This window comes from Bufo bufo, chromosome 2, assembly GCF_905171765.1.
Source record: "Bufo bufo chromosome 2, aBufBuf1.1, whole genome shotgun sequence".
In the NCBI taxonomy this organism is placed as follows: domain Eukaryota; kingdom Metazoa; phylum Chordata; class Amphibia; order Anura; family Bufonidae; genus Bufo; species Bufo bufo.
This window is the reverse complement of record NC_053390.1, coordinates 33,522,233-33,535,674: the sequence shown is the minus strand read 5'-3', so window position 1 is coordinate 33,535,674 and position 13,442 is coordinate 33,522,233. Positions and strand designations below refer to the sequence as shown.

Below are 13,442 nucleotides of genomic sequence, written 5' to 3'. Positions count from 1 at the left end.
CCCTTTTACAGATTAACACTGCGCTTAGATATGTATATCAACCCCATGTCAGATGGTATTTGGCTGGCTTAGAGGAAGCAGGAGAAATCGATGTTTTCGTTCAATCCTGCAGGTGACATGGTGTTTAACATATGTATCCATTTTGACTCTTTTTGTCTCAGGATAGTGTCAATGTCTCCTCCCCTAATGGAATGTTTCATTGTTTCTATCATAAGGAAGCTGATAGCTTTCGGGTCTCCTCCATGTTTAAGAACCACATGCCTAGACAGAGGCTTATAACGCTTGTGGCGAATATCGCCGACGTGTTCCAGAATCCTCTTTTTAAACGCTCTACAGGTTTTACCAATATACCTGAGGCCACATCTACACTGGGCCATATAGACCACGCCAGTTGTGTTACAATTGGCAAAGCCGCGGGTCATGTATGTATGGTTTTGTTCGGTATTGGAAAAGGACTGGCCAACAGCTATGAAAGAACAGGCCTTACATTTACCACATCTGTGGGTCCCATTTCTCCTATCCGTTAACCAGGAAAATGGAGGGGGGTTGGTTCAAAGTGGCTGTGTACCAGCTGGTCCCCTATGCTACGACCCCGCCTGAAGGTAATAGAGGGATGCTCCGGAAGAAGGTCTGTCAAGTCAGAGTCAGATTTAAGCAAAGACCAGTAGCGTCCAATTATCTGACGAACCTGATAAGATTCAGTGTCGTATGTGCCTATGATTCTAATAACATCATCTGACGCTTTTCCCTTTTCTACAGAGTGGACTAGAGTTGATCTATCAAGAGATCTAGCATGGTGCCACGCCTCATAGAGACAGTCCTTTGAGTACCCCCTTTGTTTGAACCGATGGAACAGAATGTTAGCTTGTTTGTCGAACTCAGTTGAGTCGGAACAGTTTCTGCGTATGCGCAGAAACTGTCTTTTAGGGATATCCTTTTTAAGCGGCTTTGGGTGGAAGCTCTCCCACCTCAGTAAACTGTTAGTTGAGGTGGATTTGCGGAACAAAGTGGTTGTTAAAGTGTTACTCCTGTCCTTACTGATCTGTAGGTCGAGAAAGTTGATTGATCTAGATTGTAATTCATAGGTGAAAAACAGACCTATATGATTAATATTCAGGTCTTTCATGAACCCATCAAATTCTTCCGGGGTGCCTGACCAGAATCACAAGATTTCATCGATGAACCTCGACCAAGATATTATATGGCGGGTCCATCTTTGCATTCCATCCGTGAAAACAATGGTGTCCTCCCATCAGCCCAGGAGCAAATTGGCGTAGGTCGGCGCACAGGGGCTTCCCATCGCCATACCCCTGAGCTGGTGGTAGAAGCGACCATTGAAAACAAAGTAATTGTGATTTAAGGCGAAATCCAGGAGTCTGATCACAAAATGATTGTGATCCCTGAGGTCAGTTGATCTGGTATCTAAAAAATACTTGATCGCTGCCAGGCCCTTATTGTGTGGAATTGAGGTTTAGAGAGCTTCCACATCAATGGAGGCTAGCCAAACACCCGGGTCCAATGAGATGCCGTCTATACGTTTCAACAAATCATTTGTGTCAAGGAGATATGAGGATAGAGATATGACAAATGGACGCAGTATCTTGTCTATATAGGTGCCCACATGTTCTGTAAGGCCCCCTATCCCAGACACAATTGGACGGCCCTTGAGGGGGACCGTGCCCTTATGGATCTTCGGGAGACAGTAGAAGGTGGCCACCCGGGGATTTGGTGATCCCAGGTAGTCACATTCCCGTCGGTCAATGAGTCTTCCCTCCAGGGCCTCCTGCAGAAACTGAGATAGTTCACTCGCATACATCTGAGTTGGATCCGACTTAAGCAGCTCATAGCTGGACCTATCAGATAGGAGGGACATACACATATCACAATATTGCTCACTGGACATAACAACAACATTCCCCCCTTTGTCCGAGGGTTTGAAAACAAGTTGTTTGTTGGTGCTTAGATCTTGTAATGTTTCCATGTCCTTCTGTGTGTAATTTTTTATACCGCCTGCTTGTGTGGGTGCCAAGTTCCCTAAGTCCCTAATCACTGATCTAAGAAATAGATCGATGTGGGCCTCACCCAAGGTTTTGGGAGGCATCCTCGTGCTTTTATTTCTGAGGCTCGTAAAAGGGCCTTGACCCGGAGGGCGATCATTGTCGTCCAGTAGATCCATTAGGGCATCATAGCCCATAAGGTCACCAGGTTCAAGTCCGAGATCAAGGCTCCTCTTTTTGTCGGAGGCGCAGAATAACTTGCGCCACCTCAGTTTTCTCACAAACAGATTGAGATCTTTGATCCAATCAAACAGACAAAAACGGGTGGTTGGCACAAAAGACAATCCTTTACTCAAAAGTTTCTGTTCAACCTCTGATAGATCTATCCCAGATAGATTAAGAATCACAGGCTGAACCTCCGATGAGGTCAGTATTTTTTGACAGGTTGGGACTGTATTTGGGTGCGGTCCCTCAGGATATAGGTATTGGGCGGAGGTAGGCCTAAAAAAGAATTGTTTGCAACAGGTGAGGTACCAGATGAGGAGGCAATATCTGAGAGGATTGCCCCACTTGGGGCCATCGTTAGCCTGTTTGTTGGTTCTGGGTCGACAGTGGTTTCTGTCCTCGCAGTTTTTGAGTCTTCAACAGTCCAATTTTGGTGAGCTCGTGCAAATTGTAGCCTCTTTTTCCTATTTGTAGTGGAGATGAGTGGTACCCGGTGGGGTGGTGGTACAGGTGTTCCTAATAATTCTTTAGGTGAGTGTATATCCTGTTCATTTGCACTGTATTTGCGAGGCTCTGTGGAAAGGGTTAATCAATACTGAGAGACTTTTGGGACTTTGAATGAGAAGCTGGTAATTTTCCACAGCTACCATAAGGTTTAAAGAAGAGTATGTTTTGGAGGGGAAAAGCCAGACTTGTTTACCACCAAAACCAGACAGATTGACCTTTTGAATGTCTGGTTTAGCTCTGTTGTTATCTCTAGAAACTTGTTTTTGTCTGGAAAAATTGCTATGTCATTGCCATTGAGTATCATTGAAGCTCTAATGTAAGTCTATGAGAGACAGAAAGTGTAACAATGAATGTGTTTCTACTAAATTTCTCCACTCCACCCGACCACTAGAAGGTTCTAGTCTAGCTGGAAATCGTATATATGAAGAGCAGTCAGAGCCCCTAGTGTTCTGCAGTTAGGGACCAGTGCTTGGAGGGGAAGACTCTGCCAGTCTTCATGAGTAACCAGAAGAAGACGCTGAGATGGGGACACTGAGCCACAGACCATAGCTCATCAGCCCTGTGACCAAGGAGCCACCTGGACTACTGAGCTACAGACCATGGGCCTCCAGCCTTTGGCCAGGGTACCAGCCTTTTGAGAGAGAGAGAGGAACAGCTAGCTCAGGCCTTTCCTCAGCATCAAACCCTTCTTCTGCCAGGGAAGATACTGGAGAAGCCAGCACTATTCCTTGCCTGTATTGTTTTGCACCTGAATTCCTCCAGTAAAGAAGCACACTGGTTTACTACAGACCCTGACCCTCTGGACCATGTCTCATCATCCCTTTCGAAGAGCAGCAACACATGGTGACACCTCGACGGTGTCCGGGGGACCCTGCACAGCGTTGGGGCCACCCCAAAGCCGGCCACTGCAAAAAAAAAATCATTATTCATTTGGCTGATATATTATATAGATGATACAAACATGCTCTTCATCAACTGGACAACTGAAACATTTAAAAATCATGATTTGACGGCTGCACGTTGCCCCGTGTAGATGGAGGATGTACAGCTGAGAAAGGAAAACTGTATGGGAATGAACGATTCTATTTATAAATGTTCATCCCATACTAACCAGAAAAGCCACATGTACTGTACGTAAATGCAGTAAATGAGTACCGGTCAGCATTCTGTATTGTTGATTGGTGCTTGTTAGTGGACAGCGAATCTGCCTGTGTAAAAGGACCCTTATTCTCACCAGCAGTCTCCATAGCCAGAACATTGTGATCACATCCAGATAACATCTAATGTCTATGGTCAGCTTTAACCCTGTCATCGCCACCTTTTTCATTACACAAATATAAATCATATAATACTATGAGATAAAACAAGACAGAACACAAGGACTTTACACCCTTCTACAGATCAAAGGAAATATCTCCATCTACCTGATGAGCCTGTGGAAGAAGAGGACTGGGACATCTCTCTGGTGTTCTTCTCTTACTGGATCTAACTGTAGGAGACACATACAGTGACTGAATTCATTATTCACAAACAGGTAAATGATGGGTGTATTTAGTCTTGTCTATTACCTAGTGATATGAGGGGCTGGTGGTTCTCCACCATGATGTCTTTGTAAAGATCCTTGTGTCCTTCCACATACTCCCACTCCTCCACCGAAAAATAGACAGTGACATCCTGACACCTTATAGGAACCTGACAACACAATGATACAGTCATCATCCAGTGCTATAATAATTGTATAATGTCCCAGCATTCCCAGCAGCGTCACCTCTCCAGTCAGAAGCTCAATCATCTTGTGGATGAGTTCTAGGATCTTCTGTTCATTGATTTCCTCATGTATCATGGAGTGAGGTGGAGGCCCCGTGATTGGGCTCAAGGTTCTTCCCCATCCTTCAGACACAGGAGCCTGACAGCGCTCGCTAGAGGTCTTCTTCACCACTGTGTAATCCTGGATATGGGGAGACACAGTAATAAATATCACTACTGACATTTCCAGAGTCCATCACATCTACAGCCATGTCCATCTGTTATTACCATAGATAAGAATGATGTAATGTGACATCATCAGAATCTCTCACCTCTCCAGTCATATCATCTGTTATTACCATAGATAAGAATGATGTAATGTGACATCATCAGAATCTCTCACCTCTCCAGTCATATCATCTGTTATTACCATAGATAGGAATGATGTAATGTGACATCATCAGAATCTCTCACCTCTCCAGTCATATCATCTGTTATTACCATAGATAAGAATGATGTAATGTGACATCATCAGAATCTCTCACCTCTCCAGTCATATCATCTGTTATTACCATAGATATCAATGATGTAATGTGACATCATCAGAACCTCTCACCTCTCCAGTCATATCATCTGTTATTACCATAGATATCAATGATGTAATGTGACATCATCAGAATCTCTCACCTCTCCGGTCATATCATCTGTTATTACCATAGATAAGAATGATCTAATGTGACATCATCAGAATCTCTCACCTCTCCAGTCATATCATCTGTTATTACCATAGATAAGAATGATGTAATGTGACATCATCAGAATCTCTCACCTCTCCAGTCATATCATCTGTTATTACCATAGATAAGAATGATGTAATGTGACATCATCAGAATCTCTTACCTCTCCAGTCATATCATCTGTTATTACCATAGATAAGAATGATGTAATGTGATATCATCAGAATCTCTCACCTCTCCAGTAAGTTGAAAGAGTATCTCTAGGGTGAGATTTACCATCCTCTTGGTTATTTTGTCTCTGTCCCTATCCATCCTTGATAGGCCAGTCAAGAAATTTCTCTTAAATTGATGATATTAACAGGGATTATTCTATATTGTAGAAATCTGAATGGAAAGGAGAAAAAACTTTGTAAAAAAACTTACAGAATCCCATGTAAAAAAATAAAATAACTGAGGATAACAAGGGGAGACATTCAAGGTCATCCATATCTGATTGTACACAAAAACAGTGTCAATAAAAACTACAGCTCGCCCTGCAAAAAAAAACTGAGCCCTCACACTGCTGCCACATTTATTAGGACCGGCGTTTTAGACGTAGTAAAACATAACAAAAACCATCTAAATGTGGCCTCTCCAGAATCGCACTGTCCACGGAATAAAGTAACACTGACATTTTTATCACCTCGTGAACACCTCCAAAACAAAACAAAAAACCACTGAATTGTGTATTTTTATTTTTTTTTCATTTCTGCCCCACAGATGTTTTCTTTTTTAGTTTCTCAATACATTATATAAACCTTTAAACTGATCTGCTCGTCCTGCAGATAACAAGATCTCGTACAGATATGTCAATGGAACAATAAAGTTATAACTTTTTTTAGTACGGGGAGGATTTTTTTTTAATGTTTAGTGAGGAGCCATGAGGTTCCTTAAGAGGCACAGGATCGGGGGAGCTCAGATCGTGGCTGCCTCATGGTTGGTGTAGAAATGGTTTACTTGTAAAACAGAGACACCCGGGCTGACTTTACACGTGTTCAGATTTCATAGTTCTTCAAAATCGATATTATAAGTAAACATATATCAGTTGCCGTTGGTGGAGATAGTAGAGGAGCAGTAAGGCCCCGCTTGTTAGATGTTAAATTTCAGGCCTCCTCTTCTGCTTCCATACACATAGACACAGGGCCCCGGCCAGTGGCTAGCGCGAGTGGAGGGAAGCCGGCAGGTAGTTGCTTGGAAATCCTTCTGTGTGACATCCCACTGTCCTACAGATACCTGTAAGATCCACAAACCTTACAACGCGTTTCGGAATACTCGGGATACCTTCGTCAGGGATGGATGTAAGCAATCTCCTCTGGTATTATATAGGCGCCCGGTTTCCATAGTTACCTGCCTAATGTACTCCACATAAACCACCTTATCCCGGTGATTGCACACAGACTCCATTCAATCATTTCATCTACCTAGATATAATCTAACATGCGTTTATAGCGCTACTTCTATTCTGCAAGAAACGCATAGTGTGTATGGAAATCTATAATCCTTATATACAAACTAAGAAGACAGGTTGGCATTAGCAGGAGGTGCTCAAACCCACATGCAGTTGTGCATATATATAGGGGAGCAAATCCTGCACTTGTGGCCCGTTGCAAATGGCAATCCCCAGCAAAATGCACACAATGGAGGATGCCCGCGGCGAACCACAAGTACCACAATAGACATCCTACACAAGATAACAAGTGCGGATGTCATAATTAATATAACAATATAACAAAACAATAACAAGGACAGGTGCACTCTGCAGTCTCACTAGACCCTCAAACTGATTTTAAAATTGAGAGATTAGTCAACATGTCCTACAGTGTAGAACATGTCTAAGCCCGGACACCACGCCAAGGTTTCTCAAGTAGCCCGGGACCTAACACTCTCCTACCTGAGCCGTATGTGCGATACCAGGAGCCAATGGGCAAATTACAGGAGCATAAGGCCGACTCACAAACAGCTCACCAGTTACCTCCAGCATGTAGCCATATATCGCACATACGGCTCAGGTAGGAGAGTGTTAGGTCCCGGGCTACTTGAGAAACCTTGGCGTGGTGTCCGGGCTTAGACATGTTCTACACCGTAGGACATGTTGACTAATCTCTCAATTTTAAAATCAGTTTGAGGGTCTAGTGAGACTGCAGAGTGTACCTGTCCTTGTTATTGTTTTGTTAAATCTATAATCCTCCCTACTATGTCTGCTAAGAAATACCCTATGTATGTAGTCCTGTTTACAGTCATGTGAAAAAATTAGGACACCCTTTGAAAGCATGTGGTTTTTTGTAACATTTTTAATAAATGGTTATTTCATCTCCGTTTCAACAATACAGAGAGATTAAAGTAATCCAACTAAACAAAGAAAACTGAAGAAAAGTCTTTTCAAGATCTTCTGTAAATGTCATTCTACAAAAATGCCTATTCTAACTGAGGAAAAAGATAGGACACCCTCACATGTATTCCCTCTTAAATTGGCTCAGATCTCACACCAGGTGCACATAATTAGTAGATCGTTACTCTGCATGTTGAATGAGGCTTGCCCTATTTAAACCTCAGACATTTAGTTTGGTGTGCTCCTGACTGTTGAAGTGAGAGTGAGCACCATGGTGAGAGCAAAAGAGCTGTCAGAGGACTTCAGAAAAAAGATTGTAGCAGCCTATGAGTCTGGGAAGGGATTTAAAAAGATCTCAAAAGATTTTGAAATCAGCCATTCCACTGTCCGGAAGATAGTCTACAAGTGGAGGGCTTTCAAAACAACTGCCAACATGCCCAGGACTGGTCGCCCCAGCAAGTTCACCCCAAGAGCAGACCGCAAGATGCTAAAAGAGGTCTCCAAAAACCCTAAAGTGTCATCTCGAGAACTACAGCAGGCTCTGGCTACTGTTGATGTAGAAGTACATGCCTCTACAATCAGAAAGAGACTGTACAAGTTTAACTTGCATGGGAGGTGTGCAAGGAGGAAACCTTTGCTTTCCAAGAGAAACATCGAGGCCAGACTGACATTTGCCAGAGATAAAGTTGACAAAGACCAGGACTTCTGGAATAATGTTCTTTGGACAGATGAGTCCAAAATTGAATTATTTGGACACAACAGCAGAGGACATGTTTGGCGTAAACCAAACACAGCATTCCAAGAAAAGAACCTCATACCAACTGTGAAGCATGGAGGTGGAAGTGTCATGGTTTGGGGCTGCTTTGCTGCAGCAGGACCTGGTCAGCTCACCATCATAGAATCCACGATGAATTCTACTGTGTATCAGAAGGTGCTTGAAGAACATGTGAGACCATCAGTTAGAAAATTAAAGCTGAAGCGGAACTGGACCATGCAACATGACAATGACCCAAAACATACTAGTAAATCAACCAAAGATTGGCTGAAAAAGAAGAAATGGAGAGTCCTGGAATGGCCAAGTCAAAGTCCAGATTTGAATCCCATTGAGATGCTGTGGGGTGACTTGAAAAGGGCTGTACGTGCAAGAAACCCCTCAAACATCTCACAGCTGAAAAAGTTCTGCATTGAGGAGTGGGGTAAAATTTCCTCAGACCGATGTCGAAGACTGGTAGATGGCTACAAGAACCGTCTCACTGCAGTTATTTCAGCCAAAGGAGGTAACACTCGCTATTAGGGGCAAGGGTGTCCTATCTTTTTCCTCAGTTAGAATAGGCATTTTTGTAGAATGACATTTACAGAAGATCTTGAAAAGACTTTTCTTCAGTTTTCTTTGTTTAGTCGGATTACTTTAATCTCTCTGTATTGTTGAAACGGAGATGAAATAACCATTTATTAAAAATGTTACAAAAAACCACATGCTTTCAAAGGGTGTCCTAATTTTTTCACATGACTGTATATTTGCCATGCCATTTTATGTTATATCTCCTCGTTCCTATCTTTGCGTGTGTTTGTTAAAAGGCAAATAATTTTATTTCCTGATTTAGTCCCTTTGGGGGCGAGACTATTAATCCACCTACTTCCTGCCCTAGACATTGGTTTGATATAGTCCCCCCTCTTGTATCTGGTTTTAGTTGTTCTATACCTCCAAAGGGGAACCCTTTAAATTTCCCTCCATGTTTTTTTCCATAAAGTGAAGTCATAGGGGAGGACCCTCAAACCACTTTTCAATATTATTAATATGTTTGCCTATTCTTTTTTGTAGGGCCCGTTTCATTCTGCCCACATAGGTCTTGTCACAGGGACATTTACAGAGGCTCATGGGCCCTGGTGCAAGAGTTCAGCTTGGGCCCTCCTTCCCTCGGTAAAGCCTTGCTGCCCGAGGCAAAAATTGAAACGACACCCCCCCAGCCAAATTCTTGACCTAACCCCTTACCTCCAGCCAGAGGTGTAACCTGACCAGCATGCACTTTATATGATACTTATAATACTAGTGTCTTCTTATGTGGCACAAGGGTCTTTGGGCCCCCTCAGGCTACTGGGCCCAGGAGCATTTTCTACCTCTGCACCCCCTATAGCTACACCCCAGGACATTTAATAAAATATACTACCACTTTAGAGTTACAAGTGAGATAATTATGGATCTTATATATTTCCTTTGTCCATTAGGTCTCATGCATACAGCCGTTCCGTGCATTGGGGACCACAATTTCGATGACGGATCCAGACCCGTTCAACTTGAATAGGTACGTGGTTCGTCCACACTGCTAAAAAAGTAGTGCATGCACTACTTTTTTTGCGGGGCGGAGGCACAGACAGAAACCCCACAGAAGCACTCCGTAGTGCTTCCATGGGGTTCTGTGCCTCCTATCCGCACTGACCTTCCGGATTGCGGACCCATTCAAGTGATGTGGGGTGCACACTGCCGGGGCCTGTGTATGGCGGAACTGCTGTTTGCCTATGTGGGCAACGGACATGTGTGTTGAGGGAAGTGTCATATTTAGGTATACAGGGAGTGCAGAATTATTAGGCAAGTTGTATTTTTGAGGATTAATTTTATTATTGAACAACAACCATGTTCTCAATGAACCCAAAAAAACTCATTAATATCAAAGCTGAATATTTTTAAGTAGTTTTTAGTTTGTTTTTAGTTTTAGCTATTTTAGGGGGATATCTGTGTGTGCAGGTGACTATTACTGTGCATAATTATTAGGCAACTTAACAAAAAACTAATATATACCCATTTCAATTATTTATTTTTACCAGTGAAACCAATATAACATCTCAACATTCACAAATATACATTTCTGACATTCAAAAACAAAACAAAAACAAATCAGTGACCAATATAGCCACCTTTCTTTGCAAGGACACTCAAAAGCCTGCTATCCATGGATTCTGTCAGTGTTTTGATCTGTTCACCATCAACATTGCGTGCAGCAGCAACCACAGCCTCCCAGACACTGTTCAGAGAGGTGTACTGTTTTCCCTCCTTGTAAATCTCACATTTGATGATGGACCACAGGTTCTCAATGGGGTTCAGATCAGGTGAACAAGGAGGCCATGTCATTAGACTTTCTTCTTTTATACCCTTTCTTGCCAGCCACGCTGTGGAGTACTTGGACGCGTGTGATGGAGCATTGTCCTGCATGAAAATCATGTTTTTCTTGAAGGATGCAGACTTCTTCCTGTACCACTGCTTGAAGAAGGTGTCTTCCAGAAACTGGCAGTAGGACTGGGAGTTGAGCTTGACTCCATCCTCAACCCGAAAAGGCCCCACAAGCTCATCTTTGATGATACCAGCCCAAACCAGTACTCCACCTCCACCTTGCTGGCGTCTGAGTCGGACTGGAGCTCTCTGCCCTTTACCAATCCAGGCCACGGGCCCATCCATCTGGCCCATCAAGACTCACTCTCATTTCATCAGTCCATAAAACCTTAGAAAAATCAGTCTTGAGATATTTCTTGGCCCAGTCTTGACGTTTCAGCTTGTGTGTCTTGTTCAGTGGTGGTCGTCTTTCAGCCTTTCTTACCTTGGCCATGTCTCTGAGTATTGCACACCTTGTGCTTTTGGGCACTCCAGTGATGTTGCAGCTCTGAAATATGGCCAAACTGGTGGCAAGTGGCATCTTGGCAGCTGCACGCTTGACTTTTCTCAGTTCATGGGCAGTTATTTTGCGCCTTGGTTTTTCCACACACTTCTTGCGACCCTGTTGACTATTTTGAATGAAACGCTTGATTGTTCGATGATCACGCTTCAGAAGCTTTGCAATTTTAAGAGTGCTGCATCCCTCTGCAAGATATCTCACTATTTTTGACTTTTCTGAGCCTGTCAAGTCCTTCTTTTGACCCATTTTGCCAAAGGAAAGGAAGTTGCCTAATAATTATGCACACCTGATATAGGGTGTTGATGTCATTAGACCACACCCCTTCTCATTACAGAGATGCACATCACCTAATATGCTTAATTGGTAGTAGGCTTTCGAGCCTATACAGCTTGGAGTAAGATAACATGCATAAAGAGGATGATGTGGTCAAAATACTCATTTGCCTAATAATTCTGCACGCAGTGTATATATGCATATATGCCCTGACATATATGCATATATATATATATATATATATATATATATATGGGCCCTTTTTCTGGGCCCGTCCAGGTGGGATGCGTTGCATACATGAGGATGTATGTGTGCCCCCTTGGCCGCATGCATCTCTATGTATGTAGGGCATGTTATAGGGGTGGGTTTCAGGGGTATGGACACATATGTATCTATAGATGTGGCCCAGACATCTGTGGATATATATATGTGCCCCTATACAGTTATATAGGAGGGCTTATTCCTGCCCCTATGTGAATAATGTCCGTTCATATATGCTTATAGATGTGCCCCAAGCATCTATGGGCATATATGGCCGGAATCCCGCTCATATGCGCCTGCTGGGTGGGTGGAGGAGACCGACAGTTGGACAATTATGTCCAGCGTCGGCCTCTACAATCGATAAGATCCTCTGCCCTTTGTCACCATCTCCGATCGATAAGATCAATAAGATCCTCTGCCCTTTGTCACCATCTCCGGCCGCGCCGGAGATGGTGCGCCTAACAGAGACATGGGAACAAAGAGTCCCCATGCCCCTGTGAGTGGCTGACCTCCGGCGCTGTAATTACAGCGCCGGAGGTAGGCGTCCGCTTCACAGGCGGGAGGATCAAAGGATCCCCCCCCCCTGGAAGCGCGCTCTGAGATCCTCGGGCCGGCGCGGTGACGTCATATCACTGCGCCGGCCCACGTGTGGAGACCGGCGGTGCGCATGCGCACGGCGGCAATAGGAGGACTGGGAGCGGGCGCCGCCAAGTTTAAATAGACCGGCGGCGCTCCAATCAGCAGTCAGGTAAGTCCACCAGCAAGAAGAGGCATCCCCTGGACCAACGAGCTTCCCTGGACAACGAGCATATTACCGCTGAGTCTGAGTATATACCCCTACCCTATACCACCAACGATATATATATATATATTATCCCCCTGCCCTATACCACCAACGACACCACCTACCCCTGTGTACCCCTATAGCCCCACATACACCCTTACCCCTGTACCCTTGGTCCTAATTCCCCTGTGTTCCCCCCAGGACCCTGTGTTAACCCCTTCAATGCCCTGCTCTGCCCTGACACCCCTGCAGAGCATTAACCTCTGCATTGCCCTGACCCAGCAGTCCCCCTGTGGACCCTGTAACCCCAGCAGCATGGTTGCTGCCCTTATCCCCTACCCTGCTGCCTCAGTCTGAAGAGCATTAACCCCTTCAATGCTCTGTTCCCCTGCTCTGCAAGTCTGCAGAGCATTAACCTCCCAGAACCCTGTGTCCCTTGGCCTGCAGGTATTAACCCCTGCAGAGCCACCATTGTGTTTAACCCCTTGTACCCCGTAGGGATAGTATATTGTCAGGCGGGTGCGTTACTGATATTTGTGTGTATGAATGTATTATTGTAATGTATAGATAGTACGTGGGGTGGAATTTGGGATTGTGCTGTGTAGAGTAGTTAGGCTTGTATTGTGTTTATTTTAGTACTGTTTCTATACTGCAGTGTGTACGTCTATATGTATGTATATTCATATCCATTGACCCGTGAATATATATAGATATAGCGTATTGCTAGACTTGTATAATTGTATTGTGTAATAAATATTATTGTTCATAATACAGTGTATGGTGTTTTTACTAGTCGCCGCCGTAGTATAGTGATAGTAAGGCGCATGCAGCTAGTTTAGTGATTAGTGTAAGGCAATCAGTAGCGATTTGTTGTTAAGT

General features: G+C 43.9%; 1 protein-coding gene across 1 annotated transcript in view; it reads right to left on the bottom strand.

The window, feature by feature from the left end:
• Nucleotides 1-13,442, bottom strand: part of LOC120992104 (zinc finger protein 436-like) — a 442,874-nt gene that overhangs the window by 13,765 nt on the left and 415,667 nt on the right. The window contains exons 6-8 of the mRNA XM_040420873.1: nt 4,498-4,677; nt 4,298-4,421; nt 4,154-4,218 (exon numbers count right to left, since the gene is read on the bottom strand). Of these exons, the coding sequence (XP_040276807.1) occupies nt 4,154-4,218; nt 4,298-4,421; nt 4,498-4,677 (369 nt within the window). The remainder of the gene's footprint in view (nt 1-4,153; nt 4,219-4,297; nt 4,422-4,497; nt 4,678-13,442) is intronic.